This window comes from Spermophilus citellus (assembly GCF_964194105.1).
Source record: "Spermophilus citellus genome assembly, chromosome: 14".
Lineage (NCBI taxonomy): Eukaryota > Metazoa > Chordata > Mammalia > Rodentia > Sciuridae > Spermophilus > Spermophilus citellus.
In genome coordinates, this window is record NC_138194.1 from 89084453 (window position 1) to 89111476 (window position 27024).

Here is a 27024-nt window from a genome sequence, read left to right on the forward strand (position 1 = left end):
GCTGGCGGAACTCAGAGCAGTCAACCTGGGCATTTCAGAGGAGCTGGCTCCTGGTCTCAATCTAATCATGGTTGGCAGCCCACAAAGCAAACAGGCCCGAGAGGACTCAGGCCCCTCCTAGAAAGCAAATGGCCTCCATCCTGCTGGGAGGGGCCCACCACGCAAGAGACTGACAAACAAATAACAGAATGCAGACTCTGGTTTTCCTTCTTGGCGTGGCCTAGAGAGTTGGGGCTTTTCTGGGTGAAATAGCTGGAGATTCTAAAAGTCTCTGGTTCTTTTGTCTGTATTTTCAGACATGTGGTTTATGCACTGTGCTCTTAGAATTCCCATTACCCTAAGCCATCCATTCACTTGTCACCCAACAAATAGATACTGGGCACCTCCCATGATCCTCCATCCAGTCACTTGTTCAACAAATGGGATGGAACATCTGCTAAGTGTCAGGTCCTGGGATGGGTTCTGAGTGTACAGGGTGACACTGAGTCATCTGTTGGGAGGACAGCCCTGTGGTGGACTCTTCTGTTTGCCCTCTAGCCCTGTTCTCCACCCTTCTCCACCCATTCTTTGTCCCAGGAGGCTGACCTCTGTGGATGCATAACCCAGGTCCCTGAGCCTCTGGATTCAGGTTGTGTCTGGCCGATGTTGGGAAGGGAGGAGAGGGATCTCAGGGCCCAGTTGATTGCATCCCTCCACTGAAAGAAGAAAGCTGCCCCTCTTAGGGAACTGACTCAACTCAAGCTTCCTCGACTTCAAGGCTTGGTAACTCTCTGTGCCTCCCTCTTCTCACTTGGGAGCCGAGGAGAGCTAACAGCTTGGCTGCTACCTCGGATAACTGCATGAGTTTGGGGGGTTTTCCAACACCCACACCTTCATGAAAAGCCCTCAAGTCATCCTATTCTGGAAGTGCCATCTGTTCACTTGGGACCCTACCTGAGGGAGCTGCATTACAAGTTGGGAAGAGTTCTAGAAAGGAAACAGACAGTAGCTGAAATGGAGTTGTTGGGGAGTTCATTGATTCCTGACTCATCAAAATAGAGATTTTAGTGAAGAGAGAGGTTCTCTGGGAAGGTAGCATTTGAAATGAAAATTTAAAGTAAGAGGGAGCCCAAGGGGACAGACAGGGAGGAGAGCAGCTCAGGCAGAGGGAGAATAACACCAAGAAAGGAGAGAGCTAGCTGTGTGGTTAGAGAGCAGCAAAGGGGTAGAGAGGGACAGGTGGCCAGGAGGAGCAGGTGGCAGCCAGATGGAGCAGGGCATTGGACCCCTGTATGGACTTCAGACCTTTTTCTAAGCACAATGAGAAGCCATTGAGAAGTTTTAAGAAGACAAGTGACATGATATGGTTAACTTTTTAGAAGATTAGTCTGCATGTCTCATGGTGAGTGGATTAGAGAGAGCATAGTAGGAATTCAATGAATGAATGAATGAAAGCGGTAGGAGCCTTAGCAGATGCTCTTCCTACTGAGGTGTCTCTTACCAGCCACAACATAAGACCCTGAAGAAAGGGTTAATTCCTGCACACCAGGCATCTCACCTACCACAGTCTCTAGCACGTATCATATGCTAAGGAAATTCGCTGGAAACTTGAGTGTATGACAGTAGATCCTCATTTCGAAAAGCCTTGTGGTCAGGTAGTTTATTTAATCTTGTGGTTTCAGGGTACTCACCTGGCACTCACAGCCCTTCTGCCTCTCTAGTGCTGGCTGTGGCTTTAGTTTTCTGGGTGAGAGCACAGTCAAAGCAGGTTCTGCTCATTCAGTGATACTCTCTGAACCATTGAGCACCTCCTGGGGCCATGCCTGCGTGCGGGAGCTCCTTGGCCATGGGCTATGTTATCTCATTTGGCTTTGATTCAGGACTGTTTGACATGATTGACTAGCTGAAACCAGAATCAAAATACATTGAAACTGGAAGGTGTCTTAGAAATTATTAACCCATGTCTTTATAGTTGAGTCCCATGGAGCCCTGGGATTCTGAGAAACGGCTTTGGAGGAATATGAGCAGGGTGGTCATGAGGGCCTGCCCCGTGTCAACCCATGATACAGGACAGTTTGGTACAAATGAACTTAAGTTATATGTATATTGAGATTCAATATAAAATTACACTGTCAAAAATATTCTGTTAGGCTGGGTGTGGAGGTGCACACCTGTACTCCAAGCAGTTTGGGAGGCTGATACAGGAGGATCATGAGCTCAAAACTATCCTCAGCAACTTAGTGAGGCCCTAAGTAACTCAGTGAGACCCTGTCTCTAAATAAAGTACAAAAAAAGTCTGGGGATGTGGCTTAGTGGTTGAGCACCCCTGGGGTCAATCTTTGGTACAAAAAAAAGTGTTCTGTTGCCTTAAACAATCTGAAGACCAATTTTGTGACCCAATTCTTTCAGAAAAGGAAAAGAAAGAGCAAGAAATTCTGTGACTTGCTCAAGTCACCCAACTTGGAATTCACAGGCTTCAGCCCTTTCTACAGACAAATCTGGCAGTCATGGTGCTGGGGCTTTATATGTTTTGTTTGATTTTCCTGATTTGCCTTATTTTACACATGAGCAAAACAGAACAGAGGAAACTTCAGTAACTTGCTCAAATCATAAAACTAGAAGGAGGGCTGATATTGGAATCCAAGCCACTGGGATGTCAACTGCACCATGTGGAGTCTCAGGGAGAAGTAGGGAGGCCCAGCCACTCTTCCACCTGCCAGGAACCTGGTTGAGAAGTGGTTCTCACGCTCTGCTGCACCTCAGAGCTACCTGGGGAATTCAAACAATCTTAACATCCGGGCAACATTCCAGATGAATTTAATCAGAATCTGGGGTTAGGAGGGAAACAGTCTAAACAATGACTGCTAGCCATTCAGTGAAATGTTCTAAGTGTTTGTATAGCCATTTCCTGGGGTTTCTCGAGAAACCTACCTAGGGCAAGTACCTTGGTAACTTAACACCATACAAATTTATTCTTTCACAGTTATGGAAGCCAGAGGCCTGACATCAGTATCACTGTGTTAAAATGAAGGGGCCCCATGCCCTCCAGAGAATCTGTTTCTTGTCCCTTCCAGCTTCCCGTGGCTGTGGCCTTCCTTGGTTTGTTGGTGGCATCCCTGCCCCCAGGGCCAGGTTGCTGCATTTTTGTTCTGTTTGAAATCTCCTTGTCAGGATGCATATGATTGTGATTAGGGCCCAGCCAGATGATCCAGGACAATCTCTTCATCTCAAAATCCTGAATAACCACATGTACAGAGACCTTTTCCAAATGAGGCAATGTTTACAGGCTCCCCGATGAGGACTCACCATCTTTTCAGAGCATGGCACTTCTGCTCAAAACTGGCCGACAGACGTAGGAAGGACCTCATCCTGGATCTTGCTCTCAGAAATGCAGAATCTGGGACCTTCCCAGACCTACTGAGTCAGAGTCTGCACTTTAAGAGCTTCCCAGCTGATCCTTATGTACTTTAAACTTTGCTGATGAGACTCAGAGAGACTCTGACTTTTCTCAGGTTCCAGTCTGCAAGATCACACCTGAAGGCACATATTTAGATTCATCACACAGTTTTCTTTCCATAAGACCATCCAAATATATCTGCTCTTTTTTTAAACAGAAGATATATATATATTATATATAATATGTATATATTATTTTTTAAGAAAAATTAAGATATGCCTGGCTTTTCTGCCAATAGGATTGTTAAGTTCCATGGTGGCAGAGACTGTCCTCTTGTTTCCTATACCTGTGGCGATGCTTCCATGGTGCTGGGCACAGAGTGAGGGCCTGATCACCATTATGTCTCAATTCAACGGGATCCTCTTCCTTTGCTTGCTCCTCTAGATGGTCAGAGTGAAGCTGAACTGCCACAGGATGGACCTTCTCACCAGGAAGGACCAGTAGGAGATTTGATTCATGACGATGCTTCCATCACTCCTGCCCCCTCAGCTCCTCTGAATAGAAGGTATAGAGTTGACGCAGATCATTGACATACTTTCTGGGTGCATCCTATGTGCCACGTACCCCTGAAGGCTCTTGCAGATCAGAAGAGAAGACCTGGTCACTGTCTACAGGGCAGGAAGATGGACTTCTGTGCTTGTTCACTTTTCTCTGAGTCCTGGCCTCTTGATGCTGGTCAGACTTCAGCAGGCCAGAATCCTGGCTCTGCCAGATTTGGGTCCTGTCTCTCCTGAGTTAAGATGCTATTCCTGGGCCTGGGGATGTAGCTCAGTGGTAGAGCATTTGCCCAGCATGTGTGAAGCCCGGGGTTCAATTCCCAGCACCACACACACACACACACACACACACACACACACACACGAGCTCACGCCCCTCATAGTTCAGGAGGGACAGCGAGGGATGAAGACAGATTCCAGGAGCTGTCCTTACCTGCTCTTTAATTCATTAAGATAGTAATTGTCTTAGCTTCGTGTTTTTCCCAGATGAAAAGGTGGTTCCTATACTACCAAGAAAAGTCCAAAACAAACTGGCTTTCTCCTGCTATATCAATGAACAATTGGTATATAAAAGATAACTCCCAAATCAGTGGCTTAATATCATAGGTATTGATTTTTGCTCTGAGCTGATAGATGGGGGTAGTTTTATGACCTCTGATAGTTTGCTGATGCATCATCATTTGCATATGTGGTCATTTGGCAGTTCTACTGCGTTTAGTTTTGGGGTTGCCTGATGGTAGGCTGGTTGGTACTGCTTCAGCTGTGACCACTGGGCTCCCAAACTCTGGCATCAGACCTTCCAGAAAGTTAGTCTGGAATCTAAAGTATGAAATATGAGATGTCAAGAGCTATGTAATGTTTTGAACAACCAATAAAAAAAAAAAAAAAAGAAAGTTAGTCTGAGTTTGTTCCAATGGCCATACTGCAGGATTCCAACAGAGTACCCAAGGTCTTTTGAGGCCTAGGCTTGGAACTGGCAAAAGTTATTTCTGCTGCACTCTGTTGGCCAATGCAAGTTACAAGGTCAGCCTGTGTTAAAGTGGAAGGAGACCACAAGGTACCCGATATAAGCTTGGGCACAGAGAAGCCAATGATGGGCTTAGCAGTGCTTTCCATCTGCCATATTTGTTCATGTTAATTTAATTGCTTACTCACAAAAATTCATCATGCTCTTTTTTTCTTTCTCCACTCAGTTGTTACTGTTACTAAAGCTAATTAGTGCTACCCTTCATGGCAGACCCTGAGCTGTTGTTTCTGAACTGTGACAGGATGGCAGTGTATGTGGGGGAGGGGCAAAAGGGTGCAGGTAGAAATGAGAATTTGATGGCTCAGAGGTGACAATTAAAATAAGACATAAACTTGTGTGTACAACCTCATGTCACTTCTCCTTCCCCCTACTCTGTACCCTATCACCCTTTCCCTTGGCCTCTGATTAGGGACTTCAACTATTTCATATCTTTCAAAGCATCTCTTGTCATCTGTTTTACCAAATAATAACTCTGAATGGAGAGAAGCAAGAGAAAGGAAAATGAGGAGTAATTGTCTCTTCTTTCTCCTTGGTCAGAGCATTCTCTAGCAATTGAAATTCTATCCACCACCAGTGTTCAATTCAAATCCAATCTCTTCGGTGAATTGCTTTCAGGAATTTTGTCTCTACATCTCTTCTATTGTACGTCCCTCCTTTGTTCTATTTTACACTTATATATAATAGTTCTTTTCTTGTGCGCCTTGTTCCTCTTCCCCCCCCCCCCCCATAGATCATTAGCTCTAGGGCCAAGATGGCGGCTTGTCTTGTTTTTCTCGTAACTGAGCCTAGCACTGGGCTTTCACATAATGAAAAATCAGGATGAACTTGCCATTTTATTGATAAATGTAATAAATGATATCTATCTTTGCTTATAGGCATTATCTCCCTTAGCCCTCAGAGTGAAAATTAGGTGGTAGGAATTATTATTTCCACTTTCAGATAAGGAATTTAAAGGTAAAGTCCCAAACTAGGAAGAACAAATATTCTAATTCCCATCAATCTGATTCCAAAGTCTTGAGATTTTCACTAGCTTACTCTATTCTCCACTAGACGCAATTATACTCCGTGAAAATTGAATGAAGTCACATGAAAGATGGTATTGTCAGGAGCCAAGAGAATGTGATTCAATAGGAACTCAAGCTCAGTTCACTTCCCACCTGATGCTGCTTCTGTGACAACAAGGATCTTTCATCTCTTTCCAATTCTCTAGTACACATCTGTTCAATGACCTGTGGTGGCCCAGATAAATGAAAGGCCTGGGATGTGAAATCTCAGGGAGATGGCATCTCGGTCATCCTTTCCAATTTTCTCCTTTACCAATCCTTTCAAAAGTAATCATAACAGAATTATTATATCTACTAGAAATGGCAAAGTAGTCCTGTATCTAGGATCAGGCAGGAGATTGGCAGATCCTTATTTTGACGCAGCTTTGCCACTGACTTTCTGAGACTCTCAGTTTCTAGTTTTATAAATTAACTAACAAAATCATATAAATAATATGGGTAATCTTATAAAAAGTGCCACTAACACTTAATCTTGCCAGGCACTGGGTTCAAGTTTTGCTTGCGTTGAATTTTAGCTTCCATTTTGTGTGGTAAGTACTATTAATAACTCCATTTTTAGGATGGGGAAACTGAGTCACAGAAGTTAAGCCATTTGTCTACTATACTTATCTCCCCAGGGATGTAGAGAGAATATGTGATACAATATAAATGAAACCCTTATAAATACTTTGGAAAATATTATCATGGCTTATGGCTCCAAAGTATGTACTTACTTGATAAAACAAGTATATTGAATTTTCTATTTACAGGTCAAAACTGCTGACTAAGATCCATGATGGAGACATCAAATCCCAAAATTATCAAGTAAGTGATTGCCTCTTCCTGCCCAGCCTTCTCCCACCCCAGTTCTCCCATGTGAACAATGGGCTGTATCCAGCATGGTGGACACTCTGCTTTGTATTGTAGATTGCCATAAACATCATTGAGGCCCGCCAGCTGGTGGGCGAGAACATTGACCCTGTTGTGACCATTGAGATTGGGGATGAGAAGAAGCAGAGCACGGTGAAGGAAGGAACCAACAGCCCGTTTTACAATGAGGTGAGTTGTGGCGATCACCAGCATTGCCAGCCCCAGTGTTGCCTCCATAACCATCCAGCAGAATTCCTCATTTAGACTGTCCCTTGTCCAAATTCATGGCAAGCTCTGAGTCACCTTACAAACACCGTATCAAGGGTTTTTAATAAAAAGTTAGTGGAAAGGAGAGGCAAGAAATTCTCCCTGAGGTTAAAGCCATCACTGTGTTTTTAATAGGCCCATTAGATTTCTTACAAGCTCCTTGCCATCCATGATAAACTCTGGATTTCACTTAATAAACATTGAAGGTTGGTGAGAGAGAAGATACACATTCTTTTCCATGGCAGAGAAATCACAAATTTAATTACTGATTTTGAAATTGGCATACCATATTGGAAAGCAAAAGAGTAGTATTTTTTAAGCTGTGTAGTGATTGTGAAGGAAAACTTCAAAGAGAGAAGCTTCTAAATATTAAACATACTAAATTCTCTTTATAAAATAAAAGTATTGTATGATAATATGATGTACAGTAAAAAATGTTGTTTCCTCTGATCTTTGGTCCCCAATCTCCTAGATCTTTTCCCTGAAGCCATCCATTCTCACCAGGCATTTGGCTGTCATTCAGAGATAGCCCAAGCATGTTCAGGAATACAAGTAAATATGGTAGCATTCCATACTGCGCCTAGGTCTTGGTCTTTTCAGGAAACCCCATACCTTGGAGATTAGTCCATCACTGAACATGCAGTTCAATCTTACTTCTCCCTCATGCCTTGATGTACCATAACTTACTCAACCAGTCAGTCTCTCATTCATGGATATTAACTTTTTCAGCATTTTGCCACTACTTATAATAATATTTATATGGTATAATTGGGGCATGGGGTATGTGTGTTTAAAATTTTGATATCACCAAATTCCCTTCCAAGAGGTAACAGTTTATTCTCTAACTAACTGACAGGAGGGAGTCTTTTCCAGTAGGTGTTTTGACACCAGGAATTATCAAAAAATGCAGCAAACTCTTAATTATTATTCTAATGGGAGTTTTAATTAAAAAGGAAGACAAGGAGAGCATGGATAATGACATTAACAAAAAATGCCCAAATCCCATTTGAGCTGTTAGTTCCTTTCCTCTTTGTATTCCTCTGACCTTTAAAATGACAGTATTTATCCCCTTCCTGCTCCATGTCTGACCCCCAAGACAACTTTTGGCAAGGATATGGTATGAGATCATGTGCATGAAAATGCTTTGAAACTTCAAAGCCTTATAGATTTGTTAATTATTATAATTCTGCATAAAAGTCCTAGATCTAAATGACATTAAATTGGACCCAAGTGTACTCAGTAGGAAATCAAGCAAAAACATAGAGGATGAACGCAGGACATTTGTCATAGCTTTTGACTCGAATTTTCAAGCCCAAAGGTCATCAGATGTTGAAGGAACTAGTTAGTAGGGGCTGGAGAGTATTTTCCAGCTAGAAAAATGTGTGTGGTCCAGGGGTCTAGGGAACCTGCCTGGGGCTATTGTTTGGAACACATGAAACTGAGCAGAAGGCAGCAAACATTGGAATTGATTTATCAGCCCAGAGGAACCCACTGCATCTCATATGTTCAGCCTTATCAGAGAATAAGGAAGTTCATAAGTGATTTTTTCATGTCAATTTTGAACACAAAAACTCTGTAAAAGTTGAAAATATTATGCATGTAAAAATTTCCTGAAATGTCACATATATTTTCATATTAAGCAGAAGACACTGAATGTCATGACACCTTTCATTGCTACCTAAGGACCACCATTTTGAAGAACTCTGGCTATAGTGCATGACACTGTATTTTGGTTTTTCTATTTTGCCCTTGGAAGGAAAACTGCTAGTGGTCAGTTTCTCCTTTTCTACTTTCTATGTCCATCCCTCATGTGTCATTTCTGGATCCTGCAGCTCAAAAGAAAGAATTCAGGGGTCAGTGGCCTCCCAGTTCTGCCTCACTGATCCCCATCAGTCCCCAGGCACAACCAAGCAGACCCTGACACTACTCAGTGTCCCACCTCCTAGAACCATAAGCCTCTGTTTGGGAGGAACATGGCTCCAATTGGCTGGTTCTTGTCTATTTTCTTGTGTGATTACTTCAGCAGAAGTAAGGTTTGTTCCAGAAAAAACTAGTGATATGAATGTAAGCCACATCCTTTATGTTCTTTACTCTTCAGTCTTATATGTATAATATGGGGACCAGTCCAGATAATTTCTAGACTCTGAATTTTAATTGCTTTATTAATATAAAAAAATCTCCCATGTTCCTAATTTTTAAAATTCTCTCTCTTCTTGGTCAATCTTGGTAATTTCATATGAAAATCCTGAAAAAAATAAGATTTAATCAAAGTTATTCCAAATTAAAAAAAAAAACAACACTCAGGTACTATTTGAACTCTCACTATAAGCAAAAAGAAAAGAAACACTAACAGTATCAAGGACTGGCAAAAGTCTGGGGAAATGGCTATTTTCATAGCTCCTTGTGGGGTAGGTCCTTTAGAAGAAAATTTTAATATTATCTATTAAAAATTTACATGCACATAATCCACGACCCAACTCTTCTACTTCTTCTATTTTAGAAGAATACGTACACATATCCCATGCAAGCATGTGGTTTGGTGCCATTCTTCTCTTTTTTGTATTAAAAACTTTTGATAGCCTAAATGACCTTCAGTAGGGGATAGCCAATCATCTGGTGATGTATTCCTGCCACGGGGGACCATGCAGCAGTTAGAGTGAGGCAGATCTAAAATCACTCCAAAACAGGGTTCTTACATGTGAGACTAGAGTCACTGCCACAATGCACTTCGTGTTTTTCAGTACTTTGTCTTCGACTTCGTTGGGCCCCAAGTGCATCTTTTTGACAAGATCATAAAAATCTCAGTGAGTATACCCTTGGTGGTGATAGTGGTGGTAGGAGGTGGGGGAGATTCTAGGCACTGGGGACTCTGACAGCTAAGCATGCACAGGGATGGGTAGATTCAGGAGGGTGAGTGTAGGTTGGTGAATTGGAAACCAACAGACTAGAACTGAAATCACAAGTATAGAGGAATTTGGGAGATTCTTAAAAGGAGCCATGTTTCTTGGAAGCAAGTTGTAAGCTACGGTAAAACTATTACTAATCAAATGTGGGCATGCTTCAAATGACATCTTAATGGAGTGCCATTTTTAGTTTTTTTTTTTTTTCTTTTTTTATCAAGCCTAGGTTGATGTTCTCTCTCAGGATGATATCTGCACTAATGATCATCAGTCACAGCACTTTCCCTTTCTAGTTGGTGATAAATAGAGAAATAGGAACAAGAATCAGGAAGGCACCATATCTATGGTGACACTGGATCAGAGAATGTGATTTGGAGCTTGTGGTAGCCATTGAGATTCTCAAAGATTGCCTCCAAGTCCTGCCCGTGGGGGACCCTTCCTCAGCCCCACCAGGGGAGTCACTGCTCCCAGAGACCAGGTCTGAGGAGTAGACACAGGGCTTCCTGGTCCAGGCAGGGGCCTTGTCCAGGTTTGCTCTCCATATGGAAGATAGGAATGGGAAGGGAAAGTGCCCGTGTTGAGGCCATCCTGTCCCAAATGAGTGAAGGGAGGCTGAGTGAGATCATGCCCAACTTCATACTATCCAGCCAAGGGACAGAGACTGTGGGTGGCAGGCAACATTGTTCTCACCAGTCTAAGAAATGGCTGCTTCTCTCACAGAGGGGGTGTGAGATTGTGTGTGCGTGGCAGTGGGTAGGGGCTGGATTCTGAAAGAACAGAACACCCACTTTGTATGTCCCTGGAAGTGTGGAGAATAGGGGTTGACATCCTCAACGGTCATTTCAAGTCAAATCAGACTGTGGGGATGACAAAACCTGTCTTGGAACTTTCCTGGCCTGTCCTCTCTCCTCGTCTGCCTTCATCCACCCCTCGCCCATCACCCACTTAACTTAATAAACACATCCATGACCGGTTCCCTTCAACCACAGCTGAATGTCAACGAAGTCCTGCGTTAAGGCCTGGGTCCTGGTGGTGCTGTGGTATTGTCCTTCTTGGGGGCATTTGAACAATGTGACTCTTGAGGAATGAAGTCACCGAGAGCCAACATTCTTAGTGTTTGAATTTCAGGCAGATGACAAGTGGCACAGAAGGTATTTTGGGACCTGGGATGCTGCCCAGAACTTTGCTCCATCGCTCCTGTTTGTGGAGTGGATTTACAGTTGCTCCTAAGGGACTCCGTAGTCTCAGATGAGCAGGTCATCACCGGCTTTAACTCAGATCATAGACAAGGGTAGTGACTGTTTGTGGGACACAAAGATTTTTCAGACAGAGGGTCAAAGTTCACATCTCTGTTCCCCTAACTTGGAAGATGAGAATGTTTTTGGCATCCCTAAACGACTCCAAAAGACAGGGGTGGGGGGATATTTTCAAGAACTCCCCTTGAGAAGGAAACATTGAATATGATTTTTCTGCAAGTTCATGAACTGAAAGTCAATGTGCTCAGGAAAAATTCAATGTGGGAGAAGAGTCAGGAGAGGGCTGTGAGCAGGTGCTATTGGAACAGCCAGGCTGCTACACACCCAAGACCATCTTTCAGTGACAGTGGCCCAAGATATGCAGGGCCCCTGCACTCTGTGTGTTAGACGTCTCCAGGGTCCTGGCACTGCATGCTCTGCCACACCAGTATTGCCCAGCACTTGACCCCTTAGCGAATGACTTGAAGTCTCCTGTGTTATCGGAAGATTTGTTTGGGGCTCATCCTGCTTGCCGCCCCTCACCCTGCAAGGAGAACCTGAGACAGGTGTCTGGTCTTCCTCAGGCCTTCAGGAAGCCACAGGTGTCTGGTCTTCACTTCGGCCGCTCCTGCAAGTGTGGTGGGTTGTAGAGTGAGCTTTCTGTGTGGCCTTAAATAGCTCCTCTACTCAAGCCAGGCTTTCCTTACTTCCCCCCAGTTCTCTAACACGGTGGGAAGATTTGGGCAAGTGAGAGAGAGTGGAAAGAGAAGCAGGAAGGGCTATCATTTCGTGAGGTCAGCTGAATTTATTGTTTCTCACTGCTTCTGCCAAAGGGGCTATTCAGAAGCCACAAAAGTCTCTCCTTCATCCATCATTCGATTATTCATTCACCAAATGTTTATTGAACATCTATCATGAGCAAGACTGTGTGGTGGATGGGAGACTGTGGGGGAAACTGACCTTGAATCAAGCAGCTCATAGGTCCATTTAGAGTTAGGAGGAAGCTCAGGGCCATGGAGCCTCAGTTCCAAGTGCTGCTGGGATCCCCCTCCACCTCCTGCCTGACACAAGTTTCTTGGGACATGATGATTATTTCCAGTGATGGTGAGGTCACTGTCTCTAAGAAATTCTACTAATGCTGAGAAGTTCTGATTTTCATGAAATTTTTTCCTCTAGGGAGCTGAAGTCTCTCATCCTGTTACTTGAGCACCACTCAGGGGATCCTGTCCCCTTTTCTGGATGGCAGCATTTCCCAGATCTGAGTCACCGGAGTTCTTTTGCCCTTTCTCTGCTCAGCCCCTCACTGCCCTGTTTTGTTTTGTTTTTTATTTTTTATTTTTGCTTCAGGATTAAACTAATCCTGATTCTTCAGCAGCTTTTTGAACAGTGAATGGGCATTTGGGGATGGGAACCCACTCTGCCACCTTCCTCAAGTTCTTCATTTCGAGATGTTATGGGGCACTCTGCGGGCTTCTGATCAGCTTGAGGATGATCACCTTCCTTCTATTGCAAATGGCTTAAGACAGTGCTTGATGAGTTCCCTGGGAAGGTGGTGAGCAAAGCAGCTTGGCAGTTTGGGGGGAAGAGTTTCAGCCAGGGGTAGGGCTGAGGCTGAGGGAGGGCTGCTTGGAGGGGGTGACAGTTGTTCTGGGTAGAGTTTCAGCAGACAGAGGTGGGCATTGACAAGCAGGCTGCACTAGGGTTCATTTTAGTTAAAGAAAACTTTCAGGTGGTGCGAGTTTCAGGTGTCCATCAGTAGAGAATCGGGGGACCACCTGCTGGAGGTAAAAGTACAGGTGAGATATTTCTGAAGGCCCTTTGTGACTCTGTGGTTTGATGACTAAATGCTGTTGTGCTCCAGATGAAGGTCAAAGCCTGGGAAGGGTCAAAGCCTAGAAGCGTCTTTGAGGTATAAAGAGCCCATTTCAAGAGTCATTCTCAAAGATAAATGTGATGGACTCACCACTCCATCTCTCCCCAGGTCCTTCACCACAAGCTGATTGGAAGCATACTGATTGGCTCTTTCAAAGTAGATCTGGGGACTGTGTACAACCAACCTGGTAAGGAAGCATCACCTCCCCATCTCTGTTTCTGACTCTGGTTTATAGCACCCAAGGACTTCATATTCATTCACTCTTCCAGTTGACCATTCATTCAATAAAAATTAGCACCAATTATGCAAAGTTACATGAGACATGGATCTTGCCATCAAATGATAAGATTATCTTCCATGTCCACTCTAAATAGTTTTGATTTATTTTTCACACAAATTCTGACTACTTTAGCACTGTGACACATAACTAGGAGTGCTAATAGACAGTAGAAGCTAAGAATCTGGCCTGAATCCAAATTTCACTCTGCTATTTCCAAGATGTGCAACTCTGAATGAAAGATTTAACTTCTCTGTGCCTCGGTTTCCTCATCTGTAGAAATGAGGATAAATTGATGCCTCCTTCATCGGTTTTTGGAGTATGAAGTTAACAAATACATATGTGCTTATAGAGAGCCTAGCACATAATGAGACTGGCATTTCACATCAGACTGCACCATAATAATAATTATTATCCCTGTTATAAGAAAGTGAAATGCAGACAAGTTAGGTAATTTGTCCAAGGTCAAGAGCTAATAAATAATGGAGCCAGCAACCAACATAGAACTTCTCATGAAAGGCCCTTTCTCTTCTCAAGTGATTTCAAGTCTTATGATCTCAGGGGGCCACAGAGTGACCATGGCTGAGAGCAGATGGGTACCACATCTTAGGGAGTGACAGAGTCTTCATGGAACGGGAGGTTCCTGAACCATGGTAGAACAGCAGCAGCTACTGGACTCCTTTAGCATTGGCCATCATATGGAAATATGAATCTAGTGTTGCCAGTATTTTTTTTTTTTGTGGTGCTGGAGATAAAACCCAGGGCTTTGTGCATTCGAGGCAAGCACTCTACCAACCAAGCTATATCCCCAGCCCCAATATTTATTTTTAAAGATAAGCCAGACGTCTAGCTTTTGTAAGTGATCTTGATGTTCTGACTCACATCGTAGGCCAACAGAAAGATCTATGAGCCACATTGATGGCCTGTGGGCAAGTGATTGACTCCTACCCTCCATTAATGTCCCCCTCGCTGGTCAAAGCTGGAATCCTGCCCAGGTCATTCCTAGGTTGAGAGTTTCCCAAATACTGTGGTGATTGGAAAGAAAGGCAGAGAAACAGGTGGGAAGCAAAAGGAGGGGGAGGGAAAGGAAGGAGGAAGGCATGAGGCTGGGGCATGGCAGGGCCTGCTGCAGGAGTCACCATGGTGGGTTGGGAAGGGTGTGGGAGGGGATGGGGTAGAGCCGGGGGGGGCCCATCGTGGGGAGCTGAGCTGTCAAGGTGCTTTTGTAGGTCATCAGTTCAGTGACAAGTGGGCGCTGCTCACAGACCCTAGTGACATCAGGACTGGTACCAAGGGATACGTGAAGTGCGACATCAGCGTGACTGGGAAAGGCGACATCTTAAAGACCAACCCCAAAATCTCTGATGCTGAGGAGCAAATAGAAAAGTGAGTCAGATTCACCATTGAAGAGGAATGATGTGCCCCAATGTTATACCTTTTTCCTTCCTCCACCCCTTTCCACCCCTTTGTTGCTGCATGAGAACTGTTAAGTACACGGACTTTGCTCCGTCAGAAGCACCATGATGTGTCCTCTCAAAGGCATGGCTTTCCCTCAGGAGGTCTGCTGTGAGGACAAGAATGGGTGTCTTCCTCTGATACCTGTTATGGATATGCTGAGCTTACCTGATTCATCCAAATATAGCTGAGTTTTCTTTGAAGGAATGATAGTTTTGACTCCTGATTTATGACCTGGGTAGACCTAAATGCTCCTCTTTTAAGGGCAGAGTGGGAGACAGTGTCTGTTCTGTGATTCCAGAACCTAGAGGAGTTTGCATGGGCTCTATTCTGACCCTTCACTGTGATTTACACTAGAAAGAAAACTCATTTTAGGGGCAAATCCTAGTCTTCTTATATACCCAAAGTCTTTTTTTCTGCTTCCAAATTGCTTCTGTCTTTTTCTATTCTTTCAAATGAGAGGGATTCCTATTTATTTATGTACTTATATATGTATGTATTTATTCATTTATTTATCTGTTTATTTATTTATTTCCCCTTCTAAGGAACCTTTTGCTACCCCAGGGGTTTCCATCAGAGAGACCCTGGGCCAGATTCTATGTAAGACTGTACAAGGCAGAAGGATTGCCCAAAATGAACTCCAGCATCACGGCAAACGTCACCAAAGCATTTGTGGGTGACAGTAAGGACCTCGTGGATCCCTTTGTGGAGGTCACCTTTGCTGGGCAGACGGTGAGGAACCATTGTCACCAGTTCTAGCAGACCTGGGCCAGGACCCTGCCCTGTATCCCGGGCATTTTAATCAAACAAAATTAAGTTAAAATAAAAATTGGGCAGTGCCTTGAAAGACAAGACTTGCCACAGAAGGCACTGGGTCAGGTAGTGGGTGGGGTTTGGGGATGTTGCCCACTTACTACTCATGAGAATAAGGGAAGGACTCAGGGTGGATTATGATTTAGGACCCAGGATGACAGGCATCCTTCCTCACCACTGGTTATGTCTCCGAGCCACCACCTAGTCCCCAAGCCCTGTAAAATCACCACCACTTTCTGATCTGTTTCACAAAGGATCCTAGAGTCCTCGTCCTACATAAGCCTGGAAACCTGTTCCCTGCCCAAGGCCACAGGAAGGACCAGGACCTGGGTACATGGTAGAGCTCCATCCTGGTTGACTGGACTTTGAAGCTTCAGCTGACACAGATGTCACTGCTACCAAAATATAAACTCACCATGACCCCTCCTTTGGAAGGGGTGAACGTGGTAGTATTTTTGCCTCAAGTTCTTGGAGGTCATACAGGAAATCATCTCCACTTTATAACCACAACAAAACGAGGTCCAGACGAGAGTAGTGCTTTGCCCCCAGTAGTGCTTTCACCCCACTTATTCGGGGTGAGCTCTGTCCAGGGCCTTCCTGGAGATGCGCAGAGCAGCTCTGTTCACAGCACAGGTGGTAGTTCCAGCCCAGCTCTGATGTGCCCATTAGCACTTCCCAAGGGCACTGCCTCGCATTTGTCCCAGGTGCCTGTCACAGCAGCCAGCACCGTGTGGGTCCTCCAACAGTGTGTTGGGTGCAGCTGATTTTCCTGAGTGCCAGGGGGAAGCAGCTTCGTTATTTTGGGCTGCTTGCTTCCCATCTCCAGCTGGCCTGAGGAGTTTTCCGCAGAGAGTCACTTCCTTTCACAGCTCACATCCTTCTGTCTGTTTTTAGGGGCGAACCACAGTGCAAAAGAACTGTGCCAACCCTGTGTGGCACGAACAGGTGGTCTTCAAGGAAATGTTCCCTCCCTTGTGTCGGAGGGTGAAGATCCAGGTGTGGGACGAAGGCAGCATGAATGACGTGGCGCTGGCAACCCACTTCATCGACCTGAAGAAGATCTCCAATGAGCAGGATGGAGATAAAGGTGAAGCCTCCCACGTCTGCCTTGGAAACAGGTCTCAAAATGACGGCATTCGGGCCCTCGCCTTTATACCAGGAGGGTCCAGGCGGCAGGTGTTAGGCCTGGCCAGGCTTCTGTCGGTCTGCAGCTTGGCTTGGTTCAGCGTGGTGGTTGGAGCTGGGCTCAGGAGGGCAGGTTTGGTCCTGGTCCCAGGTCTTCCATGAGCACCCCTCTGTGTCCTTGATAGAATCTAATTGATTAGATCTGAGGTTGCTAAACTCGGGTTTATCCACCTGATCTGACTCACTAGATTTTTAAAAAATTTGGAATGACTCCCAAGCAAAATGGTTTTTACATTTCAGATCCCCCCGCCACAATTACGTCCACAACCACTGATGGGAGCATGAAATTATGAGGTTGGTGGGGAGCTGTGGCCGGCAGAGTGATCCAGGAAGGGAATAGAGAGTCCCAGCTAACCCCCAAGTCAGTAGGAAGGGGTCAGGGAAAGAGCTCCCACTCAGTAAATACCTTTTTTTGCGGGGGGGGGGGAGTACTGGGGATTGAACTCAGGGTACACTCGACCACTGAGCCACATCCCCATCCTTTTTTATATTTTATTTAGAGACAGGGTCTCACTCAGGTGCTTAGTACCCTGCTGTTGATGAGGCTGGCTTTGAACTCATGATCCTTGTGCCTCAGCCTCCTGAGCCACTGGGATTACAGGTATATGCCGCCGCACCTGACTTTAGTGTCTGGCTTTTTGTTTGGAAAACCTAAGTTAGTGGGTGACAATTCTCCAAATAGCTCAACACACCCCTCCTCTTTAAATCCCCAGGCAACCTTTCCCTGTACTGCTAGTTTATGCTAATGGACAGTTATGGAGGCATGCACACACACAGATCACACACACGTATGCACAAACCCAAAAAAACAAATGCATACAGATAGAACATCATAAATATATCATATATGAATTTAGTATAGTTATGGTACCTTTTCCCTTTATCAGATTGAAGCCTTGCTAAGAACAGAGAACAGGAATTACATATTTTTATGTCCCTCATGCGTGACAGCATAGAAAGGCCTCAATGGATTTCCATTGTCTCTTTCTTCACATTATCGAAGCATTTACCACTTGACCAGAAAAGCACAGTCCCCCGTCTACACCATTTTCCCACTCAATGAAAGCATGTTTTATTCACAACTTTCAGAAGCACTTTGATGTGTTCAGGAAAATGGATATCAGTGCTTAACAAGTAGACATCAGGGACCATAAAATCTCTCTATTTCCTTTAATACAATTTCCCTGCTCCAAGTCTACATAAGGGAGGGCGAGAATCTACTTCATTGAAGTCAGGGCTGGGTAGAGAACATTTAGGCACAAAACGACTATTAACAGAAACATGTATGGAAACATCTAATTGTCCACCATGGGGAAATTGGTAGGCAAATTAAGATACATTTATTTATTCACAATAGTAATATTCTTAAACATTCCCCAAGGATCTGTGTGAAACGCTTCTTAGACATTATTAGTTTTTGAAAATTTTCCACATTTTTATTGGTGCATTATAGTTGTACATATTGATGGGATTTGTTGTTACACATTTGTACTCGCACACAATACAACAATATAATTGGGCCAATATCACCTCAGCAATTTCTCTTAATTTTGATAGATGAGATAGGCACTATTAACAATTCCTCTAGATGAGGAAACTGAGGCATATAGAAGTTTTTAAAAAAGAAGTGAAAAAACTTGTGCAAAGTCACGTAGTTTGAAAGTACCAGAGCTGAGATTCAAACTTCAGGACCATGAGGCGGAACTGTGAGCCAAAAAGGAATATTAATGTTGCCAAAGAGATGTTCCCAAAGATACTGTGCATTTTCTCCAACACTATATTTTAAGAAGGGAAAATACTTATGCCAGGAACAAGTTAAAATTACCAGGTCTTTTCAGCTCTATGTATAGAACATATCTAGAAGCACTCATTTCTCTTCATCTCAGCTACCTTACCCTGTTCCAAACCACTGATGTCTTCAGTTTTGATGATGAAATGGTCAGTGGGCCAGTTTGCCCACATCTGTTTTCATTCCCCTCCACAGAGCAGCACAGTGATCTTAAAAGAGATGTGACCTTACCACATCTTTGCTTAAATTCCTTTCATGTATCCCCATGGAATTTAATATAAAGACCAAAATCCTTATCAAGACCTCTAAGACACCACCTCCCACTGGCTCCTCATTCAGCTCAATCTTTAGCTCCCTGCTCCTCTCCAACTGGCATAGGCTGCTCCCCAGGCCCAGAACACACACACACACACACACACACACACACACACATGTGCACACACATGCATTCTTGCTCTCCCTCCCTCCCTTCTCTCTCTGCCCACCTAACTCCTCTCCATGCTGTATCAGCCTGCTGTTTGTAGATCTCCTTTGTGGTGTTTATAATGTAAATATTTATTTGTTCAGTGTTCGTGTCTGCTTGTCCTCTGCTGAGCTCTTTGGTTGGTCTCTGGCACGGTGGCTGTCTTGGTTAGGAGTCAATAAACATTTGATGAATGAAGGGAGGCAAAGGGAGGCTCCTCGGCCTTCCTAACAGTATTACAAATGTTACAAATGGGACACACACAGAAAAAAAGATGAAAAGAAAAATCAGTTCAATGTCTTTTCTGTGTATTGTATGTTTTTAAAAGACTGTGAATAGCTCTGATAAAGAGAATGCATGGTAAACTTGAAAACCTGCCAGATGACTAAAACTCGGGGTCCTTCTAGGCTTCCTCCCTACCTTTGGACCTGCCTGGATCAACCTGTACGGCTCCCCCAGAAACCACAGTCTGATGGACGACTACCAGGAACTGAATGAAGGCTTTGGGGAAGGGGTGTCATTCAGGGGCAGAATCTTGGTAGAAATTGCTGTGGAAATCCTCTCAGGAGGGGCACAGGAGTCCAAGTTTTCCAAGGCACTGAAGGAGCTGAAGTTGTCTTCCAAGGACAAAGACTCCAAGTCTTCCAAAGGCTCCAGTAAGGACAAGGCGGACAGAGCCGATGATGGGAAGCCCCAGCAGCCGTCCGACAGAGCTCACTCCACCGAGGTGGAGGTGGAGCCATTCGACGTCCCCCCAGAGGTAGGTCTGAGCTCTGCTCCTGAGACCCCACCTGAGGTGAGCCCAGGACACACACAGCACCTGTCCCAGGCTCCCTGAAGGTCTTTGCCTGCAGCTGTGTCATTCTTCCTGCAAAATTGTTGGCCCAGCCCTGTGTTCTGGGGTGGATCCTCTGCCTCTGCACAGCCATCTGTTAGGGCAGATTCCTTCGGAGTCCCCCCAAACACAGATTCCATGGGAACCCAGGGGAAGAGACATGGAAGTGCTCTGGGGTGCTGGTGGGAGTGGCTGGCGGGGGGGACTGGCTCAGCTGGATCCAGTGCAGGCTTCTGGGAGCTTGGGTAGGAGGAGGGTGGGAGAGGAGAGTGTGAGAACTTGAGAAACCTATTCCCTGCCTGAAGCTGGGAAGAAAGCACAGCCCCAGGGATCTCCTGCTGTTGCTCTCCATAAAGCACAGCAGCGTTTTGCCAGCCCTCTTCTGTCTTACCAGCAGGAGGTCTGGGGCTCCAGGGTGAACATCCATGTCTCTCACCACTTAGCTCTGCAATAGCAATTTGTAGTTAAGCAAGTGATTTTCACATTTTGTCAGCGGCTGAGGTGGGTAGCGTCTCAGCTTGGCTAATTCTGCCTCTGGAGAGAGTGTTTCTCAGGTCAACTGGACAGGAGGCAATGGCAGGGCTCCCAGAGCTGTCCATTCCTAGGCAGCCACAGGATTGAAGTGTGAGGGTCTCTCTGGCCTTGGCAGAGCCACTTACTTTTACCACAGGGATCTTATAAACCTGAGGAAACTGTAGGGGACAAGTGGTATCACAGGGCTGGCAGTCTTGGGGTTGGTTCTCTTGGTGGCTGGGATGCTAACACCACTGTGTCTCCGTTTACTCATCAGCAAAATGAGGTCCAACAGCTGCTCTGTCGTGGGCATCTGCTGGGGGTTAAGGAGAGAATGCGTGTAAACGGGTCAGCAGAGTTTCTGACACACGCGCAGTCAGCTTGCCATGCGTTTGTTATTGTTCTCAATGGAACTGTGGTTTGCTCCTGCCACTAGGGGGCAGCTCTCCAGAGCTTTCCACCTGTGGTTTGTGACTTGGTATTTCAGGGACTTCCCCAGCTCTGCCTCTGGACTCACATATTGGGAAACAGTCTCTGGAAATGTGTGCTGCCAGTATGTTGTGGTTAGAATCAGGGATTCGGTGTGCTTTCAGAATATATGCCAATGTTGAAAACTTAACTTTGGACTCTACAAGAAATTATGGGTCGCTTAATGGCCACCTGAGCTGATATCCCCTGTATCTGTCCTTCTGGTACTCTTTCTTACTGAAGGCTGAGGCTGGACATTCCTCTATGAGCTAGGATTGCCATCTAAAAAGAAACTAGAAGATTTTCTTAATGGAAGTCAATATCCTTAAGATTTTTTGCTGAGGGTCCCTGAAGAAATAAACTCTGTCCGGGAGCAAGGGAGTCTTGGGAACTTACTTGTCTACAAAGCCAGGGGACATCTTGGCTATTGTGTAGAAGGTGGCAGAGAGCAGGAAATTCAGGCATCATTCACACTCTTGTCCCCAGCTTCCTCCTTCACCTGGGCTTTTGTTTGTGGCCAGTTCCTTGTTGGGTTTAATGGTTACCTACTGCTGCCCAACAGCTTACCCCAAAGCTTAGCTGAAAACAACAAATGCTTATTTTCTGTGGGTGAGGAATTTGGAAATAGCTTAGCTATTCTGGCTCAGGATTTCTCATGAAGTTTCAGCCAAGGTCTTGGCAGGGACAGAAGCCTTCTGAAGGCCCCACCTCTTGGGCAGGTTGTTGATCCCTATTGGCTGTTGGTGGGAGGCCTCAGTTGCTCACTATGTGGACCCTCTCTCAGGCTGCTTGAGTGTCCTCATGACATGGCATCTGGCTCCCCAAGAGCAGGTGATCTAAACGGGAGTAAGGCAGAGACTCTTTCATGACCTAGCCATGGAAGTCACTCACTGATGTTTCTGCTGTGTTCTACTAGAAACAAATTATTAGTCCAGCCCATCTGCAAAGGGAGGAGAATTAGGCTTCATTTTTTTCAGGGGAGGATTGGCTGAGAATTTGTGGTTATATTTTTAAACCACAGCTCTGACCTTCTACCCTCCCTGTAGCCTGAGCAGTTTGGAGCTTGCCCCCAACAACCCTTCGTACCACATCTCTTTTAGCTGCCCAGGGCCCTCGAGCTCCCATGTTTCCAGTTGAAGTCATGCCCTCACTGCACATATGGGCAGTCAGTCGAGAGACCCCATAGTGCTGGCCTCCCCAACCACCCCTGTCACACCATCAAAGCTTGCCCTGCTCCCCTGTGCCAAACTCCCATGGAGTAGAGTCAACCTAAAACGTGTCCATTTTGAATGGACACTTGTTGAGTAGCTTCTTGTTTAAATATCATTTTCAGCTTGGTAAGAGTAAAAATAGAGCCTAGTTTATTGGATAGAAGGGGAAGGAAGACATGCAAACCAATGTAAGTGCATTGGGAGGTACAGATATAGGTCGGCAACACAAATGGCTTTAGGTTGTGGCAGAGTGGTGCGGGATTACTGCCTGGCCTTGCCTCCATTTGACTCTTTGGGCAGGTGACTTACCTTCCTTGCACCTACTTCCTGTGATAACCTACTTTATAGGCAGTTTCTTATCATTTCCATTTTCTCCTGGTGGGCCCTATTATGATGCTTATGTCACAGATAAGGAAAGTGACAGTCATAGAGTAAGCATGACTTGCCCAAAGCTAGGAAATAGAAGAGCTGAGATTTGAAGAAGTCTCTTCTGGCTGTTGTCCTGGCAGTCCCTCTCCCAGGCTCCTCCTCCTGGAGAATGAACTCAGCCTGGGAAGGTGAGATAAGAAATGGTTATTGCAGTGGGTAGACTGTGACTAAGATCCATGAAACACTGTCCAGCATCTCTAGCAATGAGGGAAATGCAAATCAAACTACACCAAGATTTCATCTCACTGCAGTCAGTATGGCAATGATCAAGAATACAAATACTAATAAATGTTGGCAAGGAGGTGGCAGAAAAGGTACCCTCATACATTGTTGGTGGGACTAAAAATTAGCGCAACCATCCCACTTCTTGGTATTTAAAGGATTTAAAATCAGCATACTTCAGTGATGCAGCCACATCAATGTTTATAGCAGCTAAGTTCACAATAGCTAAGCTATGGAGCCAACCTAGGTACCTTCAACAGATGAATGGGTAAAGAAAATGTGGTCCATATACACAATGGATTATTACTCAGCCATAAAGGCCCTTGAATGTTTTCTCTGATATGTGGAAGCTGATCCAAAATGGAGGGCAGGAAGAAAGAGAGAAAGGAAAAAAAATAAGGGGAAGGGAGAATTTAAAAAATAGAGGAAAAATTATAGAGTAAGGGGATTGAGGGGGAGGACAGAGGGACAGGATAGGGGAAGAACAGTGGAATGAATCTGACCAAACTTTCATACATACATACATGAATATACCACAGTGGATTCAAGCATCAAGTATAATCCACAAGACACTAATTGAAAATATATATGTATATAAATAAATTCCAGAAATACCAGTAGAGTAGAGGGAGGGGAACAAGGGAGGGAGGAGGGGAGGGGAAAGTACTGGGGATTGAATTAGCAGATTATATTCCATGCTTTTGTGATTATGTCCAAATGTATCCCAATGTGAATATATATCTGAAAATAATTTAAAAGGTCCAGCACAAGCCCCATCCTGTTCCATGCTTCTGGTCAACAGAAACATTTCCTGGGACTGCCAACACCACAGGAGGCATCCAAGTGAAGGAAGGGGTCACCTTTCACCTAATGATTGACTGTCTGAAGGATGCTTTTAACCCAATGTGACTTTAACCCCCAGGGGCTACAAATGCTTTGTTTCCTTAGATTAATCTTACTAGTTTTCTGCAGATTTCAATAAGTCCAACCAAAAACCAAACAAAAACAAACAAACCAGGAAGCAAAGATTGTATGACTTTCGCTCACCCAGAATGTAATGCCGGGTCGCTGTACTCCATTGACATCTGCTCCCTAAATCATAGCCTGTTCCATGTCAATAAGAGTCATTTGAAAATAATTGTGTATTACCTTGGGATGGCCCCTGTCTTGTGACCTGCCACAGTCCTAGGCTTCCAGAATAGAGGTTCATTTTCAAAGCAGCCTTGGTGGAGACAGCTCTCTGGTCTGGCTTTTACTTGCTTTGACTTGACCTTGGGATGCCTCCTACTCTCTGAACTTTAGTTTATTCAGGTAAAGGGCGGAAGCTGGAATAAATACTCTGGCCCTTTGTAGCATAGAAGCACATGTGCCTCAGGCTGGGTGGATCCCTCCCAGCAGCAGCCATCGGGCCTCTAGCACCCTGGATTCATAGGATTGGTTGACACTCCTGGGCACATCTAACCCTCCACCCTTTTAACTGAGTTTGCTCATTATTTCAGGAAGTAACTTTGACTTTGGGTCAGCACAGAGGATTGGAATAACACACATCAGGGGATTGGGATAACACATATCTGTGGTCACAACACATGGGAAAGCTACTCGACAACCTCAAGCTTTAGTTTTCTTGTCTGAAAAATGGAATGGTCCAGATTTTGCCCTCTCAAAGTTGTTGTTGGGGTGGGGGGGGGGACAAATAACATAATGTATTTGAGCATCCTATAGAAGCCATGAAGTGAAGCTCCAAAAGCAAGGGTTGCTGTGACTCAGGATTTCATCTTTGGTTTTGGGTTTCTGAAAGCCAGATCAGCTGAAGGTCATCCCAGGTTGGCGCTTCACCCAGAGTCTTAGAAAGACATAGATACCAAGCTGACCCTCTGATGTGAAAGGAGGTTCTCTGCATTTTAAGGTAGCCAATCGGAAGGTTGAGTCTGATCATTCTAGGTAAGTGATTGCATTTGGATTTGCAATTTATTGGCCATGATTTCTGCTTGTCTGACAGTGGGGAGATGCAGCATTTCAGGCTGAAACAGAGTCAAGTGTCTATAAATGTTGTTGAAGCAGGTCAACCTCATTGACCCGGCTTCCTGGTGAAAGAAGATAATCAGTTTGTCTAATATATTTTTTCTTTCTGTAGATCACGCCAGAAAAATATGAGGAATTTTTACTCTTTGGGGCATTTTTCGAAGCTACCATGATTGACCGGAAGATTGGCGATAAACCCATCAGCTTTGAGGTTTCTATTGGTAAGTGAAGACAAGCACAGTGCTTGACACAGACCTGTTTCTTGAATAAGTTAATTAGTGTCTTATGTGAAGTGACAGCACCCTAGTGGAGGTGGGCATCTCGGAAAGAAGGGAGCAGTCCCTAGTATCAATGTATAAGGGACAGATTTTTTTTTCATACTTTTAAAAAGTGGTTAACAGAATAGGTTTAGATTCAGAGTTTCAGGGATAAATAAGCTCATACCTTCAAAATAGCACATGCACAGTAGATGCATGACCTTGGGAAACCCCAAGTCCTAGCAATTTTCCTGGGCTATGGTGCAGCTGGGTAAGCCATTCCAAGGAATAGCATCCCATCAGAGAAGATCTTGATTCAGGCAGTTGTCTTGCAGCAGGGCAGGAGTACTGTCTCCATGAGTAGAAAGTGGTTCTTGGGAAGGTGTCCACTGTGAGCTGCTGGCCATATTGATAGCTGGTAAAGTATCTGGATGAAGCACTGACAGCATCTACTACAGAAATAGAAAGGAGTGGCAGGCAGCCCGTGTGGAGAGGAGGAGAAGAGGCCAGGGAGGGAGGCCAGCAGGGAAGAACTTAGGAAGACTTCCCAAATTAAGGGGTTCCAGAATCACAAGCTTGTGATCCCAGAGTTTTCTTCATTTAAACAAACTTGACCAGGTCTATCATATGGCCAGCTCTGGGACTCCTTCCAAAAGCGGTAAATATTCACCTTAGTCTTTTGTTAAGCATTTGAAATCAGATTGTAAAATAGAAAGATCAAGGACACCAATAATCCTGCAGGGGCTATCTATGCTATCTATTCTTACGCAGAGACATTTGTCCTACAAAAGCTGCCCTGTTTGCCCCCGTGTAATGTTTTCCCTCCCTTCTTTCCTTCTTCCTCCTTTCTCTGTCTCCTATTTCTTTTTAAAACATGGTGTTGACTTTGGGACTTAGATAAGGAATGTTCTCTTAGAGGAGAAGTAGTTTTGGAAAGGTTTTTCAGGATTTTTTTTTTTTTTTTTTTTTTTTTTAGTGAAAACAGTTAGTTTACAAAATGACACATCTTCAACGATCCTTTACCAACTTTTGGAAGGATACACACTAAGATATTAAAAATGGCTATAACTGAATTTTATAATTTCTAGTGACTCTTGTTTTTTACTTGCCTATGTTGTCCTCTTTCTAAGTTGTGTGTTTTTTATAAAAGAGCAAGTAAGGGGATGGACAGGATGGCTCATTGCCGTTGTCAGTCTTATTCTCTTCCTACCACTGTTCTTTCCACCTTCACCCTGACATCTTATTTCCATGGGAGGACGAGACCTTGGGTCCCTCATGCCAAGTCGACTGGTTCTACTTGCTGACACCCAGCCCCTCTCCCCCGGCTGCTGCAGGTAATTTTGGGAACCTGATTGATGGAGGGTTCCATCATGGCAGTAAGAAGAAGTCCTCTGAATTAACTGAAGAAGACGCCGTTCCCCTGCTGCAGGAAGGAGAAGTGGAAGCAGCCCACGATGTGGCCATCCCCATGTCTTCCACCACTCATCCGGAGAAGCCTCTGGTGACAGAGGGGAACAGGTAGGAGCACAGCAGGTGAGAGCAGCCAAGGTTTCTGATGGTGGGATTTGGCTCAGTTTCTGGGGCTCTTTCATTTAGTTCTTCCTGAAATTCAGAAACATTATTTTTTTTTATCTCAGTCATGGGGCAAGGTACAAAGAGGGGAGACATGGTAAGTAGCACTCCACACGTTATTTATTTAAGGGCAGAACAGGGATGATGATGATGATCATGTCCGAAACCCTTTTTCTCTATAACTTTGAAGCACAATAGAGTCCAAAGGTCTGAACTTAACATTTCACACTAAACCCTATTAACAGTTATTATCCACATCTGTGTCACTATGTTAACTTGATTTGGTGGGATTATTGAATACATATTTCTTATCTTATTTTTGCCACAGTTATTTGCAAACCAAAGAACTCAAATAATGTTTGTCA

General features: G+C 44.6%; 1 protein-coding gene across 1 annotated transcript in view; it reads left to right on the top strand.

Annotated features, from left to right (window-relative positions):
* Positions 1 to 27024, top strand: part of FER1L6 (fer-1 like family member 6) — a gene marked incomplete at its 5' end in the record, with an annotated part of 117869 nt that overhangs the window by 1348 nt on the left and 89497 nt on the right. The window contains 11 exons of the mRNA XM_081266407.1: positions 3821 to 3941; positions 6774 to 6828; positions 6931 to 7062; positions 9882 to 9944; positions 13257 to 13335; positions 14655 to 14811; positions 15426 to 15612; positions 16588 to 16780; positions 19538 to 19890; positions 24943 to 25051; positions 26422 to 26605. Of these exons, the coding sequence (XP_081122533.1) occupies positions 3821 to 3941; positions 6774 to 6828; positions 6931 to 7062; positions 9882 to 9944; positions 13257 to 13335; positions 14655 to 14811; positions 15426 to 15612; positions 16588 to 16780; positions 19538 to 19890; positions 24943 to 25051; positions 26422 to 26605 (1633 nt within the window). The remainder of the gene's footprint in view (positions 1 to 3820; positions 3942 to 6773; positions 6829 to 6930; positions 7063 to 9881; positions 9945 to 13256; positions 13336 to 14654; positions 14812 to 15425; positions 15613 to 16587; positions 16781 to 19537; positions 19891 to 24942; positions 25052 to 26421; positions 26606 to 27024) is intronic.